At 35.2% G+C, this 20,884-nt stretch overlaps 2 protein-coding genes across 5 annotated transcripts; one reads left to right on the plus strand and one right to left on the minus strand.

Moving 5' to 3' along the window:
* Nucleotides 1-31: 31 nt before the first annotated feature.
* LOC135769974 (uncharacterized) lies at nt 32-7,884 on the plus strand. Of its 2 annotated transcripts, XM_065279554.2 has the most exons (7): nt 550-626; nt 1,026-1,074; nt 2,819-2,943; nt 3,200-3,283; nt 3,394-3,441; nt 3,630-3,662; nt 7,104-7,884. In XM_065279554.2, the coding sequence occupies exons 3-7, from the start codon at nt 2,860-2,862 to the stop codon at nt 7,194-7,196; spliced, it is 342 nt and encodes a 113-aa protein (XP_065135626.1). In that variant the 5' UTR covers nt 550-626; nt 1,026-1,074; nt 2,819-2,859; the 3' UTR covers nt 7,197-7,884. The 2 variants fall into 2 exon arrangements, with proteins under 2 accessions (XP_065135623.1, XP_065135626.1); XM_065279551.2 differs by lacking the exon at nt 1,026-1,074 and having other exon boundaries at nt 32-626.
* Nucleotides 7,885-8,027: 143 nt separating this feature from the next.
* Nucleotides 8,028-20,687, minus strand: c7h3orf18 (chromosome 7 C3orf18 homolog). Of its 3 annotated transcripts, none has more exons than XM_065279548.2 (6): nt 20,585-20,687; nt 20,282-20,417; nt 14,611-15,024; nt 13,475-13,500; nt 11,511-11,637; nt 8,028-9,421 (listed from the first exon to the last, which is right to left on the minus strand). In XM_065279548.2, exons 3-6 carry the CDS (start codon nt 14,911-14,913, stop codon nt 9,341-9,343), a joined length of 537 nt encoding a protein of 178 aa, XP_065135620.2. In that variant the 5' UTR covers nt 14,914-15,024; nt 20,282-20,417; nt 20,585-20,687; the 3' UTR covers nt 8,028-9,340. The 3 variants fall into 3 exon arrangements, with proteins under 3 accessions (XP_065135620.2, XP_065135621.2, XP_065135618.2); XM_065279549.2 differs by adding an exon at nt 11,186-11,219 and having other exon boundaries at nt 20,282-20,628; XM_065279546.2 differs by having other exon boundaries at nt 20,282-20,627.
* Nucleotides 20,688-20,884: the final 197 nt, after the last annotated feature.

The following is a 20,884-nucleotide window of genomic DNA, read 5'->3' on the forward strand; positions in this document are numbered from 1 at the left end:
ATAATTGTATTTCATTTGCTTGCAGTATTACTCAACAATACGGTACTGTTATGTACTTGTCCCCAAAAAAACACGTGGTACTTTTTGGGGCTTAAATGGTTACTCTGCAAATTACTAATTTTGTTTTCTCGAAATACTTCTTTAGTGAAAAGAGAAAAAAAAATCCCTTGCTACTCATTTCTTGAGTTTGCTTTATTAGCTGTATGCAGACTCGTTGCTGTGGCAACTGATAAAATCTAGTCAACAAATATCTGACGTCAGCATTCAGCCAATCAGCGACGAGTTAAAAACGCAAACTTTCGTTGCGATCAACGCTGAAACGCGACACAAACGCGAACGCAGGTAACGGAGAAAGTGCACCAATCAAAAGGTTGAAAATATACGCGACGCGCTCGTTTCTGAACGCTGCCGAAACGCAATGAAAGAAACATGCTGGAGAGGAAAACAGCCTGGTGTTAGGGGGCGTGGCACGGGCAGAGAGGTTGACACGAGGCTCTTGCGTAAAAGAGGCGGGGCTAGCAGAGATGCCAAAACTTCAAACAACGTTATGTTGATGTATATAAACGCGTTCTCGTGTTGGACGCGGCGCTCCAGGTGAACGCAAAGTGTGAGGGAACGCGATTAAGGTAACTTTGTTTTTATTACATGTTATTGTTGCTGGAAGAGAATGAAAGTTGTGATTTAACCTGAGAACATGTGCAGGTTTATTTAAATGTTTATTCAAATTGTATTTGAACTTTTTAAAGCAGATGGTAAACGCATGGGCTTCGACTGATTTGCCATGATTGTCTTATTACTATACTATGGTATTAACATGGTACTTCAATGAGTGTCATAGTGTGCATGTGTTGTTTAACATATCCAAAACATGCTAAATAACCATGGTACTTTTAAATTATTTTAGTTTTGTTTATCTCTGGCTTGTTTCTCTTCTGTGTGTGCTGAGGTTTTTGTCTAAGTATTTTATTAAAATATTATGTTTCTTACTGTTTTAATGTTGCTATGGGTTGTGTTTACATCCTCAGGCCACCGCAAAGCGTGCTACAGGTTCACGCGCACCAGCTACATTTCTCTGTAGGTCTGGAAGTATGCGAAGAATGCGTACTGTCGTAATTGCCGGACATATGAAAAAAATAACTTTAAAGCCTGACTGGACCACTAAAAAAACACATAAACTAGTGAAGAATTATATTTAGCCTAGTTTATATTTATTATTTAGGGGTTTTTTTTAGGTAAAGTATCATGTGACAGTGATGAACAGTGTTTTATCATTTCTACTTTAACTAAGACAATTAAGTGAAACCATTTCAATTTGATTTTATAAGTTATGTCAACTTATCACAAGCCAACATTTTAAATAGTAGGTTGAATTGATTTGCAAAACCAAGTTGTTTTAACTTCATGCTGCATTTAGTGTATGCATGATATATGAACATTTTCTGAAGTTTTTTTAAAAAGTAGTTTTACATGAATAGATGCCAAGACATGTATAAACCTGTAATGAGTGGCAGTAGTTTCTGTACAATAATAATTTCTCACGCCACAACCTGTAAGTAAAACTATGACTAAGCGATGTGCGTGTCAATGTGAGCACGAGAAGATGATGTCAGATATTGTTAGTGTTGCAGAGAGATTTTGTTTAAATAAACAAGATAAACACATTCTGTTAAATTCGTGTCGGGACATGTGGGTTATGATGTTTAGTGAAATAATAATTTGTGTCAAATTAGTACTAAAATATTAGATAAATATTTACTTGAATGTCATTGTGATGCATAAATAATGCAGGCAATATTCATGTCCTCTAATGCAAAAATGTGACTACACTCTTAAAAAAAATGGTTCTATATAGAACCTCAAGGAACCTTTTTTTTTTAGAGTGGTCTGTGAAAAGTCATTTTTTGCTTTCTACATAAAGTAAGGAACATTCTGTGAAAATGTAACCTTGATATCATGAGTGTCAAAGATTAAAATTAAACTATAATTAATGACTGAAATAAAACTTGATGCTTCAAATTTTATCTTTATGAGACTTTAGACTGGATTTCACAGACAGCGTCACAGACAGATGCATGTGGTCGTGCATGTGCTTGAAACATATATAAACGCTTACCAGATTTAGTCATGCATGTGCTTGAAACATATATTAACACTTACCAGGTTTGATCATGCATGTTCTTGCAACATATAGGAACGCTTACCAGGTTTGGTCATGCATGTGCTTGAAACATATATAAACACTTACCAGGTTTGATCATGCATGTTCTTGCAACATATATGAACGCTTACCAGGTTTGGTCATGCATGTGCTTGCAACATATATAAACAGTTACCAGGTTTGATCATGCATGTTCTTGCAACATATATGAACGCTTACCTGGTTTGGTCGTGCATGTGCTTGAAACATATATGAACGCTTACCTGGTTTGGTCGTGCATGTGCTTGAAACATACATGAACGCTAACCAGGTTTGGTCATGCATGTGCTTGAAACATACATGAACGCTAACCAGGTTTGGTCATGCATGTGCTTGCAACATACATGAACGCTAACCAGGTTTGGTCATGCATGTGCTTGAAACATATATGAACGCTTACCAGGTTGGAGTTGAGATTGTAATGATCAGATCAGATCCCTTCTCCCTCCCTACAGTTTCCCGTTCATTCCCGCCTTCTTGTACATTAGGCAAAAAGCTTATAAATATAATTATATTCACAGCTTTACACTGTTGTGCTTTAGGAAGCATGAAGCTGGAAAGTGTCCATTAACTGTCTCTCTCACCCTTCTTTACCCTGTGACCACTCGTCTATCTCTCAAGCTGTGTGTCCATGTGTGTGTGAGAGCTGTGCTGGGGTCAGGATGGATGTGGAGGAGCCTGAATCGAGTCACACGGAGGCACCGGCGCCCAAACGCAGCAGAGGTCGACCTCGCAAACCACCACAGGTCAGAGTCTGAGAGACACTGAGTCATTTAGAGATGACACTATTACTGCTTTGAATCGGTGTGAAATAAGATAAACCCGGATAGAGAGACGTGCACTTATAAGACGAGTTAAAGAAAAATGATCCCAAGTGGTCACTGGGGGAATGAGCTATGAAGGTGCACTTTTTAAAGGGTTACGCCTCAGTGACAGCTAGGGACCATTTTTTGACCATTTATTCTGACAATGAAGTAAACCAAGTTGAATTAAATCCACCAGGAGTCTCTCGAACCACCCACTCCCAGACGACCGAGAGGAAGACCTAAAGGCAGTAAAAATAAAGGCCAGCGTGTCACAGTCAAAGTAAGATTTCTGGACAAAGTGTGACCAAAACATACATGAAGTCAAATTTTCGTTTTGGAGATTTTTTATTGATCTTTCTCATTCAGTTTTTCTCTATTTTTTTCTTGTAGGTAGAGCCACCTGGAGAGAAGAGACCTCGAGGCAGACCAAGAAAATGGGTGAGAGTTACACAAGTTTACCTTTTCATCAATCTTTGCAACTAATGCAAAATCAGGGATTTTTTTTATCAAATATGTCTCTTAGATTTTATGTTTTAAAATTCCTGATAAATGATAGATGAGCAATACTATAAGCTCTGCTCTTGATAACATTGAGTTCCTCTCAATTTCGTCTTTTTAATCCATAGCCACAGAAAACAGCTCCTCAGGAAGAAAAGCAGGTAATTTATATTTCATTAGGAGATTTTTCTGGTCATGTTCCTATGGATAGATCCAAGTACACTGCAAACATGACTTTCTTACTTAGTATTTTTGTCTTGTTTTCAGTAAAAATTTCAAAAAAATTCTTAAATCAAGATGCATTTTCTTTATTAGCAAAATGACCTAAGAAAATAAGTCTAGTTTTAAAGGGGACATATAATGAAAATCTGACTTTTTTCCTGTTTAAGTGCTATAATTGGGTCCCCAGTGTTTTTATCAACCTAGAAAATGTTTAGTTTTGGTAAACCATTCTCTGCAAGCATGTGAAAAATAGGTCATTGAAATTTGGCTCCCCTTGTGATGTCAGAAGGGGATCTTATTATAATACTACCACCCCTTAATCTGCACTACCATTTAGTGCAGCGATAGAAAGAAAATAATTGACAGCACAATAAAGTTTCAACTTCAACAAACCACCATCATGGCGATCAGTGTTTGCATTTCATTAGCTCTTTTGCATTTTAAAGGACACCCAAAAATGGCACATTTTTGCTCACTCCTACAAAGTGGTAATTTTAACATGTTATAATAAATTATCTATATGTTATTTTAAGCTAAAACTTTACATATGCACTCTGGGGACACCAAAGATTTATTTGACATCTTTAAAAAATTCTTGTGACATGGTCCCTTTAAGACAAAAAATATAAAATGTAAGTGAATTTGTGCCTAAAACAAGCAAAAAATCTGACAATGGGGTAAGAAAATTTATCTTGATTTTTTAAGTGTTTAAGAAAAAAGCAAACTTATTTTAAGATTTTTTTTCTTAACCCATTGGCAGATTTTGTTTGCTTGTTTAAGGCACAAATTCACTTATATGTGATATTTGTTGTCTTAAAACTAGACTTATTTTCTTAGGTCATTTTGCTCACCAAGAAAAAACATCTTTTTTTTTTTAAATGTTTAGATATTTGTACTGAAAAGTAAGAAAAGTCATTTTTTGCAGTGTATGCCAAAAATGTTCGTTCCTATAAATCCTATTAAACATGTACTGTGTGAAGTCCATTTAGGGAAGTCGCGCCACCATGTGGCCATGTTTGCACAGTTTGCAGTTATTTTTAGTCATGCAAGACTAAAGTCCTATCTACTTGAAGACAGATATGTCTAAAATTGCATGCTACAGATCACAATCAAACAATATATTTCTAATCAAATCTGACATCAACTGTGCCATAACCTTTGTTTCTTAAGCTCAAATTGTGCTAAAAACACATTTTTAAAAGTTGCTTCAGCAGCTACTGCGCATGCGTACAGGTTGGCAAGCGCCTCACGCGACTTTAAAGATCTTTATCGATTGATAATTGCTTAATTCAAATATAAGCCGGGACTTTCATTGCCAGAGCGATTCATATTAATAGTAGTGCACATCTTGTTATATCTAAATCTTTGCTGAAACTAAGCAGGATTATAATGTTATGACTCAATGATCTGTATATAAAGTCACAGAAACACCACAGGCTGTTGTTTCACCATTTGCGGGAAACGTAAAAAATGATGTCAAAGGCGATGAAAACTCACAGAGCGCAATACGCAGTTATTTTTAGCGGTAGTGCAATGTTTTAATTCAGTCAGTATGATCCAGCTTTATTTGTTTAATCATGTCTTTTGACCAGTGGAGGCTGGTGACTTCTCATCCGTGTCATGTGTGTTGCTCATCATGTCAAAATATGTGTTTGTTGCATCATGTGAACCATGTGCATCATGCGTCAAATACGTGTCTGCTGCACATGCCTCTAAAGGGTTTATGATAAAAGAAGACGCCCATGTTCACAAAATACTCCCAAGACAATAACTTAACTGATTTAAGAACTGGATCTGGCAAACGTGAGCGTTACTTTTATTATAAACCCCTTTGAAGCATCTGCAGCAGGCTCGTGTTTTGACATGACACGTGATGCACATGACGCGCCAAACACATATTTTCACATGATGATCCACACACATGACGGGCTAAATATCGCATTGTGCTTCGCGTCGTGCGCCCTCGAAAAAGACGTCATGGACTGCCATTGCGGTTGACATCTCAAAATGCAAATATTAACGTAAACCCAGATTTACCCCTGGTTAAACGTGAAACAGATAACTCAGGATTCCCCAAGGTTAAGAATAACCCAATGTTAACTATTTCCAGTGTAAAAAGCCCTTATTTTGTAAACACTTCTGTTCAAGCATGAGTCAGAAACAGACATGAAGGGGAAGAACAGCATGCAGGAGATAAAATGAGCAGTTTGTTGAATAATCTTAGTTGTGTTGTCAATGCTCAGTCTGACTAGTCACAGATACAGCAGGTGTTATTATTACCAAGCAAAGACAATGCAAATTTCCTGCTTTGCTGTATTGTCTGGTGAAATCCCTCGTCTGTACTTGTGAAGACAGTAACAAAAGATTAAACAGTAATCAGTAAAATGAAATGAATATATAAACTGAATGCATGTGTGACCCTGGATCACAAAGTGTCATAAGGGTCAATTTGTTTTAAAATGAGATGTATACATCTGAAAGCTGAATTAATAAGCTTCCCATTGATGTATGGTTTGTTAGGATAGGACAATATTTGGCTGGGGTACAACTATTTAAAAATCTGGAATCTGATGGTGCAAAAAATCTTAATATTTAGAAAATTTACTTTAAAGATGTCCAAATGAACTAATGATGAATACATTTTTGAATATTTATGATAGGAAAAATAGTACAAAATATCTTTATAGTACATGATCTTTACTTAATAACCTAATGATGTTTGGTAAAGAAAAATCTATTATTTTGTTACATACGATGCATTGTTGGCTATTGCTAGAAAAATACCTGTGAGACTGACCGTCCAGGGTAACATAAATGGAAAGGAAACAAGAAATAAAATACAACATAAATGTATGTTTGTACTCTTGTGTCTGAATTTTAGTCATCTCTTAGATGATACATGCACACAGATTGCTTATAAGAAATTAAAATCCTAAAATATCTCCTGTATAGCATGCATGCATGTTTCAAAGCATTGCATTAGCAAGGTCGTGGGTTCGAACCCAGGAAGGAACACACATACTGATAAATACAAAGGTACCTTGTTATGCACTGTAAGTCACTTGCCAAATGCACAAATGTATACGGTTAATGTAACGTAAGATTTTTCACTATGGAAAAATCAGTAATAGACAAAACAAACATCGCATGAGAATGTTGTACTTGATAAGTATGTCATTCAGAGTCTCTGTAAAGTGAAACCCGAATGAAACTTTAAAAAATTTCCCTGTTACTCAAACGATTATAAGGCGAGCACCTGAGTTAAATGACTCAGTGCGTTGAAGAGAAACTCCTTACATTATGGTTTCCTGTCCCAACTGTCATCGTTTTCAAGTACAAACGAACAGATTCCTCATGTCTTCTCTTTCCTCTGCACCCAGCCATCTCATCCCGAGGTCAAAGAGGCGGAGTCATCGGAAGACCCGCCCGCTCAGACCCCGCCTCCTTCTTTACCATCAGAGGGGAGTGTCTAAAACTACCTCACTGAATATTGAGAGACGGCATCGGTGGCGATGCTTCATCTCAGCTGCCTCCATCTACACTGTACAAGTTGAAAACATGCAGTTGGTACCTTACTACCTGATCTGACCGTTAAAAATGACTTTCGGTGGTGTAACTTATCGTAAAGAGGATGATGCAGTCATATTTAATATTTTATTACATGAATTACACTCCAAAATACTTATAGCTGCTCATCAAACGTTCTCATTGGCTGAGGAGAAAAAACTTAAGTAGTATAAAGTTTTAAGAACTGAAAATAATGCTTTGCACCACTTCTGAAATATTATTTTTATTTAGAGTTTTTTATTGGCTGACAATACCGATTTCAGAAATACTATATACTGATCTAACTCAGAAATACATTCGATTTAGTTCAATAGGACTTGAATTGCCACTTATATTTAGGATTCAGGAGCACCACCACAGATTACAAAGCAAAACAAAACAAACCAGATATTGGGAAGATATTCGCGTTGTATTCATTTTATTTAAGGTTGTACTTCTCAGGATTTGACGCTTGAAAATGACGCATCATTTTGAAAATGAACATGCATTTTATAATACTTTTTAATGTTTTATATCTTTTATTGTTGTATTTGTAATGTTTACAGCAGGGTAATTGGATTGAAACAAAGCGATGCTACTTTGTTGCTGTTATGCAAATAGACATAGTGTCCTAATACTGTTTTTATTGAGGTTTAATATCAATAATGATGTAAGAGTGGACATGAAGATGGTAAAACTCAGTACCTCAGTATCAGAGACCTCAATTGTATTGTTTGCATTTTCCAGATAATATGTGATTTCTTTTTTTTCATAATTATTTTGTAATTCAGCCTCTGGAGTGAAACTGGCATATGTTTGGCACTAAATCATCTTTTTTAATATGTTAATATTTTCTATTCATCAGAAAATAATGTCATATTTACTGCTATGATGTTGTTATTGTGTTGATGCTGAAGCAGTATTTAAACAAGATTGATGTACGAAGCATCTTTTCATCATTAATGATTTACAGTACTAGAAAATGTTAAGATCTTTGTTTTCAGAGATGCTAACATCCAAACTTTTAAAGCTTCATTATTTCTGTTTATTTAAAAAAAGTTTTTCAGGAGTTATTTTAGCCGTCTTGACTTTTTTCAGTATAGCTTACAACTTATAGGAACTGAGTCATGCAAAACCCCTTTTTTAAGAGTATACCAAGATTTTAGATCCACTTTGGACTTTTTCATATTAAAAAGTGTGAAAATGTGCCTCATAAACGCCGGTTTCTTACAAAACATTTTGTCTGGGATGTTCTTACCTCTTTTTATATTCGTCAAAGGTCAGTAATGATGTCAATTGTTTATGTAGATGTCCATGAATAAAGTGGCTGTCTCAGATAAGTTTTTCTATTTTTTGTCTTTTATTGTTTTACCTTAAACAATAGTTTAGATTTCTTTCCACATCAACACACACATTCCATATTTTCAATCTCCATTTTTTTATTATGTCCTTCATTGTCATAAAAATTAGTAATGTCTTTAAAATGATCTCACACTTGTTTGGTGAACAAACTGCGTCTCATTCATCACACAAACAGATGTTTCTCACTATTAATCTCTAATAAATACCCACATCTGTTGAACAGGCTTTGTGACAAATTTCTAGTATTGCAATTAACTTAACAGTAATCTAATATTCAACTAATGAAAGATCTTTACAATGCTGTTTGTCATTTTACACAACAATTTGATATATAATTCACTTTAAGCTGAAAATTTATTTTTGGTGTTTTTCCTTTCAGTAAACATGCATGGACTTCAGTGAACAGCTCATCTCATTTCATCTGTTAATAAATAATAAATCATGTGGTTTCTTACAAATAAAAAGTGTCTTCTGATAAACAAGACATTTATTTACAGATATAGCGACATCTCCAACTGGTAAAGGTTTCGGGGGTTAATTTCTGTATGAGAAGTGTTGTAGGAAAATAAAGCTCATGTCCATGGCTTGAGTTTTCTTTAGAAACATATCATTTCAATAAAATGTCCTTACACTGACTTTACTTTTATTCTATCAAATGTCAATTCCAATATTATTTATGATCCCCAAAAAATTTCACCCCCGAGTCTTGTCATGCGTTGATGGCATCAGCCACGTCCGTAAAGACGAGTCGACTGGGTTTCTGAGTCGTCCCTTGACTTGTGGTCAGAGTCTGAGGACAGAAAGCAGAAACAGTCATACTGACATCATTGATTCTGGATTATTCTTGAATGATAAATACATCATAGTGCATTCTTTCATGCCCACCCCCAAAGAAGATTTATGACATAAAACATTATAATACTTAAAATTTGAATTAAACAAAACAAATTATATTATACAATGAAGTGCTGTTGGTTAGTACCATTAATTTTTCTGATGTTTAATTAAACAGAATTTGTGATAAATTAATTATTTATGTAACCTTGGAGAACCCACAGGGTCAAATTGCTGTTAATTGCTGCTACCCAAAATTTTCTTGGGTTCTCCAGGGTTAAATGTCTCCCTTGGCACAACCTCGCTGCCCCCCAGTGCCCCCAGTTTAAGAACCACTGCCTAAGCACCACCCGCCACAGAGAAGGTTTTGTACTTTTTCTGTCAGTGTAGGGTAAGCTGTAAATATATTTGGACTTAAAGGGATAGTTCACCCAAAAATAAAAATTCTGTCATCATTTTCTCATTCTCATGTTGTTCTAAACCTGCATGAATTTCTTTTTTCTGATGAACACAAAATATATTTTTATAAATTATGCAAGCACACAGCTGATTGTAACCATTAACTTCCATAGTAGGAAAACAAATATCATAAAAATATTGTGATAAATGATAAAGAAGATGTTTTAGGCTCACAGTTGATGGTACCCATTGAATTCCATCATATTTGTTTTCCTATTAAGGAAGTCACTGATTACTATCAACTGTGTGTTTATCATCACTTGTCAAAATATCTTCTTTTGTGTTCAGAAATATAAAATATTCAATTCAGAAAGCACTGTGTTAATACAATGAAAGATGATGTGAAGTTACACCAGTTCAAACACAGATATACTTTGATCAATTGTGGACACTCTCAAAAATAAATGTGCTTAAACTGTTTTTCATAGTGATGCCATAGACAAACTATTTTTGGTTCCTCAAAGAAGCATTCGGTCAAAGGAGAACCATTTTTTTATTTTATGGAACCATTCAGCCAAAAATGTTTCTTCTGTGGCATCATGAAGCACTTTTATTTGTAAGCGTATAATGTTGACAGTGTGCAGATGAGTATAAAATAATGATGAGACATTAACAGACCAGTACTGAAGAAGGACTGTAGATTTGGATAAATCATGTTACAGATGTTGCTTGTTTGAAGATGAGTTGTAAATTTGATGTAGGGGAGAGCAGGTGTGAAAGTACCATTTTTAACAAAAACGTAAGTTTAAAAGATAATGTTTTAGACAGATACCGATTGATTTGATGAGGTCAATAACTCACAAATCGAGGTGGAATTTTCATCAAATGTAAAACGAACTTCTGACATTTCAACCCGATTTACTTTTATTTAAAAAAAATCTTAAAAAAAAAAAATCTGAAAGTTAAACTTCAGGTTGTGTTAGAGCACTAAATAACCTGTAGATTGATCAGTACTGTAACACATGAAACCAGAAACATACACGTTATAAGAAAAAAATTACCGCTTTAAGAATTTACTAATCATGGTCGAAAACAGCTTTCTGGACCTAGACGTGCGAAACGATGACTGAAATAACACGATATTGTCAGCTATGTCAAGGGTTGGGACGGGTGCTAAAGATGCTGTCATAGTTTGAAATGCAAATAAAATCAGGGTTCTGAGAAAATAACTTTTTTTACTTTCGCCCCGCTTTACTTTCACCCCGGTTCTCCCCTAAATGGATTTGTGAAACAGTCAGAGATTTAGTGATGAATACTTTACCACAAATAACAAACGGCAAGGCCTTATGTCAGAACTTAAAAGAAATGAGAATTGGTAAAAATTGAAATTATGTAAACAATATATGCCTGACATTATGTTGAAAGATTCATCATGATGTTCATAGTATTTTGTGTCTATTTTTATCTCCTTCTTAATATAAGTACACTGGATTATCTTAAAAAATGACTTTTTGTCATTTAATTTGAATTTAAATTTACAAATTAATGTTATTTTTAAATTAATCTATACTGTAATGCAGTTTCTTCAGCTCTTATATTATATAATTTCACCACAGTTTGTTTGTTTTTATTTTAGCTACACTTACTTTTGAGTTTGGTCCAGCCAGGCTTCCGTCTCGCCCGTGATCCAAAAGCTCTTGTTCAAGATCATCCTGTTCTTCAGCTGGATCAAAGTTATACATGGGCATCAGCTGATGTCTCAGTTTTTCTAACCTGTTGAAATTAACCTGGTATTAATCATACAAGTTTCTTTAGAGACTTTAAATCTGTGGTTCTTTAGAAAACCATTGATGTGCTGATTCTTCAGAGAATCCAGGGGCCAATAGATAAAACTTTATCAATAATGTAATCTTCAAAGGCTATATAGTCAACTTAACATCAACAGTAATGTGTAAAAGTCTTAGCCCACCACCAGCTTTGTAGTTTTAGCAAAGTTTAATGACCATTCATATTTATTATAAGATCATGAAGATGTTTTAAAAAATTTTATATATATATAAAAAATATTTATCATTAGTAATATGTGTTGCTATTTATTATTAAAACAAGCTTCATTTACATGCAATTTAAATTTTGTCTCTTTATTAATTGTGAGCCTGGACCCCAAAGCCTCTCATAAGTCGCACGGGTATATTTGAAGAGTTTGCTTCCAAAACGCAATAAATGCCATTTTTGAAAAAAATGCCAAAATCAGTATTCAGGTCAGTATTTAAAAGTAAATTATTAATTTTATGCAAAATCCAATATCCGCCATGTTATTCTGTCATCTTTTCTCCCTTTTTCACAAAACGCAATAAACGGCACTCCTCCTTTTCTACAGAATGCAATAAATCCGTTCCACAAATCACAGAGTCCTAGTTTTCCTCATCTACTTTGTACTTCGTGATCAACAAACAAACAAAAACAAAAAATACTTTGATAGCATTGATAAACCTGTGGTGGTTTTCTGTGACGGGAAAGTAATGTTAGCCATCAACATCTAATAATTTACGCGAGAGGCACTCGGGAGACGATCGCTTGATCTCCCGACAGCATCAAGCTTCTCTCGTGCTAACACATTGAACCCAGGGGATCTTATGAAAAACTTTTCATAATTTTACTCAAAGTCAACGAGAATCACAGCTGATCGCTGTGAAAAATGTTAAGCGACGACGTTAAGTATAACCGCAGCAATGACAGTGTTCCTAATATGACAAAGTAAGTGTTTTGATTAATGCCATTAATGTTTCTTTTTTAAATCTGTGTGTACAACTGTTCAACTTAATGAATATAAAATGGCAAAAATGTATGCACATTTATACATTGCTTGAATAGATTTATAGAATTTTGGAAAAAAAACTTGTCATGGATTTATTGCATTTTGTGGAAAAAATAATTAGTTTTTATAATAAATCTTTGAAAATCAAGTTATGGATTTGAATTTTTTATGTTTTTATTACCTAAAGATGCTATGTGAAAGTTTGTAACAGAAAATAGTGGTTTTCATCTTGTCACTTTCTTGTTATAGACAACACATTTTTACCGAAATTTGTCAAAATGGATTTATTGCGTTTTGGAACCAAACTCTTCATTTGTAGAAATAGCCAAAAAATAAATTGGGTCAAAAATCCCAATATGGCAAAAATCATAAAAATATTAGTAGGCAAAAGATAATGTTTCTTGAAGATATTTGTAAATTTCCTACTTTAAAACTTCACAAAACTTTTATTTTTGTGAGTAGATGCAGTGCTGGGGACTTTAGGACAACTTTAAAGGCGATTTTCTGCTATTTATTTATTTTTTGGACCCTCAGATTCCAGATTTTTAAATAGTTGTATCTCGAACAAATTTTGTCCTATCCTAACAAACCATGCATCGATGGAAAGCTAATTAATTCATATTTATTCAACCTACAGATGATGTATAAAAACAACAAATCTAATGGTAATATGATAGACTTTTGCACAGCTCTGTATTTTTTTTTTGTTTTTTCATTAAGATAAAGGTGTTTTACTGCGGAACCGAAAGTCATTATTTTTAGGACTGCAGTAATGTATAAGAAAGTTCTTACCGTTTCTTTTTCCTGATGTACAAAAGCTAGACAAAAGAAAAACACATCTTTATTATCCAACTCACAGAAGTTCAAGAAATTGCAAAGTATCTAACAACAGTATATATAACTATAAGGTGTTAAAACTATCAAATGTAAAGTTTTACAATAAAGTAAGAACATGTATTTACAGAAATCGTATTAAATACTCTAAGTCATTTTTATTAAAGGTGACATATAATGATTGAACGGGGTATTTATCCTTGTTCTGTGATGTGACATGTAGACAAAAAAAATTTTGTTTGGGTCTGTAATGCCTTAGAAGCTTCCTAAAAACCTCTCTCAGATAGCTCTATTAGGGTGGGGGATTTTAAACAAGTGGTTTTGCACCTATTTGGCTCCCCCTACTGGCTTAACTTGCAATCTCATTACTGATTGGCTGACTTTGCTGCCACTCAAAAAATGTAGCCAATTATTTTAAAGTGGAGGGGCAGGGAGATGCCTGTGATGTCATAAGCATCAGTTTTTCAGATTGGGCCTTTTTCTGGCTGACATTTCTAAAAGAGGAATTTCTATGAGACTGAAATGTTTAGCATGTTTAGCACTTTTTGTATGTTCGTGAATGTGGGTAGACTACCATTATTCAACAAAGACAAGATAAAAATGGTTTTTCATTCTCTGTCCCCTTTAAAAAAAAGTTCATATAAACTCTTTCAAAATAAGGAACAGTACTGTGAAAAAGTCTATGCCGCCATGCCACTTTTAGAGTTTTTGCATTGTTATAATCTTAGATTATTTCTCAGTCTCTTTAATAGAATTGAAGAATTTGTATAAAATATTTAAAAAAATGAAAACTATAAAGTGTAACACTTGATCAGTAACAGTAACCTGCAGGATCTCTTAAACCTAAATAAAATGAAATCCTAATTTCTAATCGAATGACTTCAGAACTTGACTTTTACCAGAAGAAGACTTTTTTTAATTTTGTGGAAATATTTCCTGTATTTTCAGTTTGTATTTTAATAAAGAGAGTAAAATTTGGCTGGTGGTGGCCTTTTTGCACAATACTGTATATTTGACAACCTTAACAAATTATAGCAAATAATAACTATTTTCCTAATTATCTCGATTGTATTCCCTTTGAGGTGTTTCCTCACCACAACGACGGCCAGCCCAATAACCGTGATGATACCGAAGGGTACGAGTACCATCCCCATCCCAGCACCTTCTACGGATCCCATTGGCAGCTGTGTGGAGTTGAGGCCCGTCTCATTGGTGGATGACGTAATTGAACGGTACGTAGTTCTGGATGTGACGTTATCAGGTCCGCTTGTGGTTTCCACAGACCTCGTGAGAATGGGAATCGAGGTGGTGATGGGTAGGGTAGTGCTGAGAGTTGGGAACGGGGTCAGTGTTTGGGGTGAGGTGAAAAGATCAGGTTTGGCTGTTGTTAGAGTCATGGTTCTTGCAGGGTGCCGTTGTAGGACGAGCGTGGTTTGAGGTCAACCCTGATGGACTTTAATCTTCCTCCAAGCTTTGGTCATTGTGATGTTTGCTGGACTCTTGATAATCTGATGTGCAAACAAATACATAGTCATGAGCAAACTATTCATTTTAGTGATTCCAAAGGTCAACATGGATGCTTTCAGCAATGCTTTATTCATAAAAGATATATGCAATGCAAGGCTAGAAAGTGGCAAGAACGAGGTCTCTTGAAGACAGCATGATGCTATATTTTGCCCTCACCTCTTAAAACATTCATGCATTTGGTAGATGCTTTTATTCAAACAGTGCATACAGTACTTTTATGATATCCTGAGATTGAACCAAAGGCCTCACGCAATGCTCTACCAATTGAGCTACAGGAATCCTGCATCTGCTTTTCCTTTCTGAGCATCTAAGACGATCAACGATAGTCTCTCTCAAATACACATGGGAATGTTTTTACGTTTTGTGTTTATAGTTGGATAGCTGTAGCGCTATCAGTGAGAAAATCTGTGTGATTTCACACTCTTGACTGAACGTGTGGGTTTGTGGAAGCGCGTGTAGATGAGTGAGAAACACTGTGGACAACATTTGGATGTGTGCGTCTTCGAGATACTGCCGGCAAGCCGCAAACTTCCTTCCACGATACAACCGTTAGGATTTGTATGTATGTGGATGTGGGGGCTGGAGGCTGGGGGCAGGAAAGAGATCTGAAGCTTAAAATAGAGGATACGAGACTTTGCTGTTGGTGAATGTGAATGAAAACCGCAGACAAGCTCCCATTCATCAAACCTTGTGTTGCTGTTAAAGAGATAGTTCATGCAAAAATGAAAATTCGCTTATAATTTACTTTAGGGACCATTGTGTAGTTCCATGCAGTACAATTGTCTTTTTGTGTATATCGATAAACGATGAATTTAAATTTTATTTTTTATTTTTTTTGACCAACTAGATTTGGCTATGAGTAGCCCACTTCTAGCCAAAATAATCTTGAATTTGGTTACATGTCATTTTTGCCAAAGTAACTTATTACAAGCTGTTTGGTTTCATTTATTTACTTATTTTATTTCATTTATTTTTGGGTTATGGTTAAACGTCTATTAAATTTTTAGTAGCTGTGTTTTCATTGAATATTTGCGCAAAACTTTAGCGTTTTTTTCTACCCAGTCTCACAAGGTTTCGTGATATAGTCACGTAATTTTTTTATTCTTTTTTCGTGATATTATCGTGAATTTCTGCATTTTTTCGTGATTGTATAATGATTTCCTGTTTTCGTGTGATTATAATGTATTGGTTACTCAACTGCTTTTTCGTATTTTTAAACCATTGTCGCTTCAGTTTAGGGTTAGATTTGGTGCTTGCATTAGAATGTCACTTTATGTATTGGTTTATACTATTTTTTATATTTTTTTATTTTTTTTATATGTCGCCTGGTGTACCCTAGAGTTGGGTTTGGGTAGGGATGTCATTTTATGTAAATCTAACCCTAAACCGAAGCGACAATGGTAAGAAAATAGGACAAAACAGTTGAGTAACCAAATACTTGATAATCACACGAAAACAGGAATTCGTTATACGATCACGAAAAAACGCGGAAATTCGTGATAATATCACGAAAAAATAATTAAAAAATTACAGGACTATATAACGAGACTGGCTACATATCAACAAAAAAAAATATTAAGAAATTATGTTGTTTCCATAACCAATGTTATGCAACTAAACCGTTTTGTTTAGCCGCTATTAGACATCTTTAAAACAAAAAATTGCTTGCTGGGTTAAATAATCAATGCTATCTCATGAGAATTTGTATATATTTTACGAGTTGGCTAATTTGTATTAATTCATAAAACCACATTTTTAAGTTTTGGTACAATTTGCCTTGACCCCTGTGACGTTGGGGTTAGGTGCGGGGTTAGGGGTTCGGTTTCATTGTGTTTTTATGAGAATTGTATGATTTTGCACGATTAACTTCATATGAATTGATGCGAATTAGCCAACTCGTAAAATATGTACGATTTCTTGTGAGATCAGGCTGAAATAACCTATAACTAAACAGTTCTTCGTAGAACCAAAAATGGTTTGTCACTGTTAGGAACCTTTTACTATAAGTACCTTTATTTTTAAGGTTGTAAAGGTCCACTTTTGGTTCACCTAAAAACCTTTCAAAGATTCCTAAAAAAATATTTTTTTCTTACCTTTCTAAAGTCTGAAGTATCTTAAAATAGAAAGGTTTTGTGGATATCAAAGGTTCTTTATGGAACTATACAGCTCAACAGGGTTTCTAATAGGTAGTGTGCCACATGATCGCTTAATGCAATGTAAGATAAAAGTGTCTGCATAAATGCACAAAATAAAAATAAAAAATGTAAATGTAATGATAAGTTAGATAAATAATTTTTAACACAATCAACACACACACACACACACATCTCTGTTACAAATGAACACTTAAAGTTTATTTATGTGATCTACCGTTGTCATACAATTACACCAAAAGACCAAATGCAAAGTTTATGCCCCTCTCATACCTAGATTTATTGTTTAATCACTCTGTCAGAAAAAAATGGTAAAAAATACTCCCAAGTGCCACTGGGGCAGTACCCATATATAAAGGTCCTAATATGTATCATTTAAGTACAGATATGTATACATTTGGTACCAATATGTACCTTTGAGGCACTAATACTGTATGAACTCCAAGGTGCAAAGGTGGTACCTTAGTGACAGCTAGGGACCGTTTTGACCCCTCTCCTGACAGTGTTTTTCAAACCTAACATGTGGATTGTTTGCTCGAAAGGATTGTGTTATTGTTCAGGAAAACAAATGCCATTTGTAATATCTAATTTAGTGACATTACTTTCTGTTTGTCCAAAGACTGGGGCCACTGTATATGTGTGCATGTGCAAACTCCCCAGAATAGGCATGCATGAGTGTTTCAACATCTGCTGCCGTTAGATACTTTCATCCCTGTCTGCAGCAGCCGGGCAGCAGCGGGTGTCATGACAGGATGTGGGTATGAGACTGGCACATACACAAAGAGAGAAAGAGAGTGAGAGACAACAGCAGTTTGATACCTAGGAACGCGAGTACTCAGAAACACAGCCTACACTGAAAGAGAGGTGCATTTCTTAAGAGATGATAAAGACATGTACACAGATGTCTTCTTGCTTTTCCTTGCCGTTTCTTTCTAACTCTTATTTTTTGTTACTACAGACCTCTTGCCCACCTGTGATTGTGTTGCTGACTCTATTTAATGTTAATCTGTAGTTAGGCTGGTAGAGCATTGTGTTAGCAATGCAAAGTTAACAGTTCAAGTTCAACCACAATATACTGATAGAAATAATGTGTATTGATTGAATGCACTGTTTTAAAGCATCAATTTAAATGAATAAGCATCACTAACTGTATGTATTAAAGGTACAGGTATGAAACTTTAATGTGTAACTCTTTCTATGCATGCATGTGTACCAGAATTTTCCATACGGTCTTGATTCCTCACTATGATGTTGGTGGACTTTTATGTGGTAAAGCATTCAAAAGTGGGTAGTTTATATTTACTGTACGTAACTATGTGACTCTTGGACTGTAAAAGGGACACTCCACTTTTTTTGAAAGTAGGCTTATTTTCCAGCTCCCCTAGAGTTAAACATTTGATTTTTACCGTTTTGGAATCCATTTAGTTGATCTCCGGGTTTTGAAGTATCACTTTTAGCATAGCTTAGCATAATCCATTGAATCTGATTAGACCATTAGCATCGCGCTAAAAAATAACCAAAGAGTTTCAATATTTCTCCTATTTAAAACTTGACTCTTCTGTAGCTACATCGTGTACTAACACCAACAGAAAATTAAAAGTTGTGATTTTCTAGGCAGATATGGCTACTATACTCTCATTATATGGTAATAATCAAGGAATTTGCTGTCGTAACATGGCTGCAGGAGGCGCACACTGCAAATGCCTTTTTTACTTAGTATTTCTGTCTTGTTTTCAGTACAATATCTAAAAATTCTTAAATCAAGATGTATTGAACAGAAATACTAAGTAAAAAAGTCATTTTTTTGCAGTGTGCGCATCCTGCAGCCATGTTACGACGGCAAATTTTTTGATTGTGCCCCATAATGAGAGTATAGTTCTTAACCATATCTGCCTAGAAAATTGAAATTAAAACTTTTAATTTTCCGTCGTCTTAGTACACGATGTAACTACAGAAGTCTCAAGTTTAAAATAGGAAAAATATCTTTGGTTATTTTTTTAGCGCGATGCTAACGGTCTAATCAGATTCAATGGATTATACTAAGCTATGCTAAAAGTGGTAGCGCCAGACCCGGAGATCAGCTGAATGGATTCCAAAACAGTACAAATCAAATGTTTAACTCTAGGAGAGCTTAAAAATGAGCATATTTTCAAAAAAGTGGAGTGTCCCTTTAAGTCTAATTCGACTAATGTTTAATGAACTTACGGTTATGTCTGACAAGTATAATTCACGTGGGTGGTTTTACTGGTTGTCATGAGTTGAAATATTATATATAACTAAAGTTAGTAAGAGATTTGTCAAACAAGTCTCAGATTAACTAATACAATGTAAAAGTGTGGTAAAATGTTACACATGACTTGAGTCAAGTTTTAGTATTACTAAACAAAACAGAGAGTTAAAATGATGTTTAGTGCCATATTTAATATTCACAAACATTGACGTTTGCTTTATATGTTGACCATTAAACCGGTCCCTACTGAAAATCTAGCATAAGCTGGTGAGCTGTTTTAACTGGTCTCCCGGCTTGGTTTAAGCTGGTTTTGCTGGTGTAGCAAGCTGGTCTGTGTTTTGGTCACTTTTTAAGCTGGTCTAGCTGGACTTTGCTGGTCAGGCTGGAGGACCAGCTTAAACCAGCTATTGCCACCTTAAACCAGCTACCAGCTTATGCTTATTGAATATCTTTCAATGCCGCATGTAATCATGCCGCTGCTTGCTATGAAACTTCTTGCCATGAGATGGCTCTCTCTCTCTCTCTCTCATCTCTCTTTCTCTCTCTCTCTCTCTCTCTCTCTCTCTCTCTCCACAAATAGTCTGCACACTTAATGAAGAACATGTTTGTCCCTTGACCAATCAGAATACTCCAGGATCCTTTAAGCTTACCTTCTTGACCAATCAGAGATCACCATCAGACAAAGCTAGACAAATCAACAAAACAATGCTATTCCTCCTATGACGTATTAGTCAAATAACAGTGTTTCTTTCAATTGTGGCATTTTATGAATATTTAAAAAGTGATAAAAGAGTCTAGATAAGTTTCACCGTCTGCAATGTGATTACAAAATAGACTGCTGATAAAGATACCCACCTATTCATGGAGAAATGTGGCTGGAGCTGATGTCCTTCCAAGATTTTCCAAGCAGACAATGGGAAAACGCAGAGAAATCGTCTCCTTAGACCCTCCTCCTTCGTCCCTCAGCAGGAACAGGAAAGCTGCTGCAGGGCTAGAAATGTAAATATTTTCACCTCTGTATTCCTACGGTGATCACACAAGGTCCCAGAAATCCAACTCGCATCCCTTTTCTCCCCTTTTGTCAGGTCTCCTATTATTTCATGTCATTTTAGTCAATTTACAAGACAAAAGCAGCTACAATGCAGAGATGCTACAAACCCAAGCTATGTGATCCAGAATTCTCCAACCTCCTTCCCTGCAATGCCATTGGTTGGCTATATGGTGGTTGCAGGCTGTGATTGGCTCATTTGGTTGTCTGTCTTTCTTAGCAGGGATGAAAACAGGATTTAATGGTTGAGCACACCAGATGCCGTGGTTGCGCCTCTCAGGAACGAGAGTTCAGGGATGTTAACCCCTTGTTGCCTTACATATGTGCTATAGTCTTAAAAATAAAGGTTCCTTAATAGAACCTTTAACATCCACAGAACCTTTTTTTTACTAAAGGTTCAACAGACTATA

Source organism: Paramisgurnus dabryanus, chromosome 7, assembly GCF_030506205.2.
Source record: "Paramisgurnus dabryanus chromosome 7, PD_genome_1.1, whole genome shotgun sequence".
Classification (NCBI taxonomy): Eukaryota; Metazoa; Chordata; class Actinopteri; order Cypriniformes; family Cobitidae; genus Paramisgurnus; species Paramisgurnus dabryanus.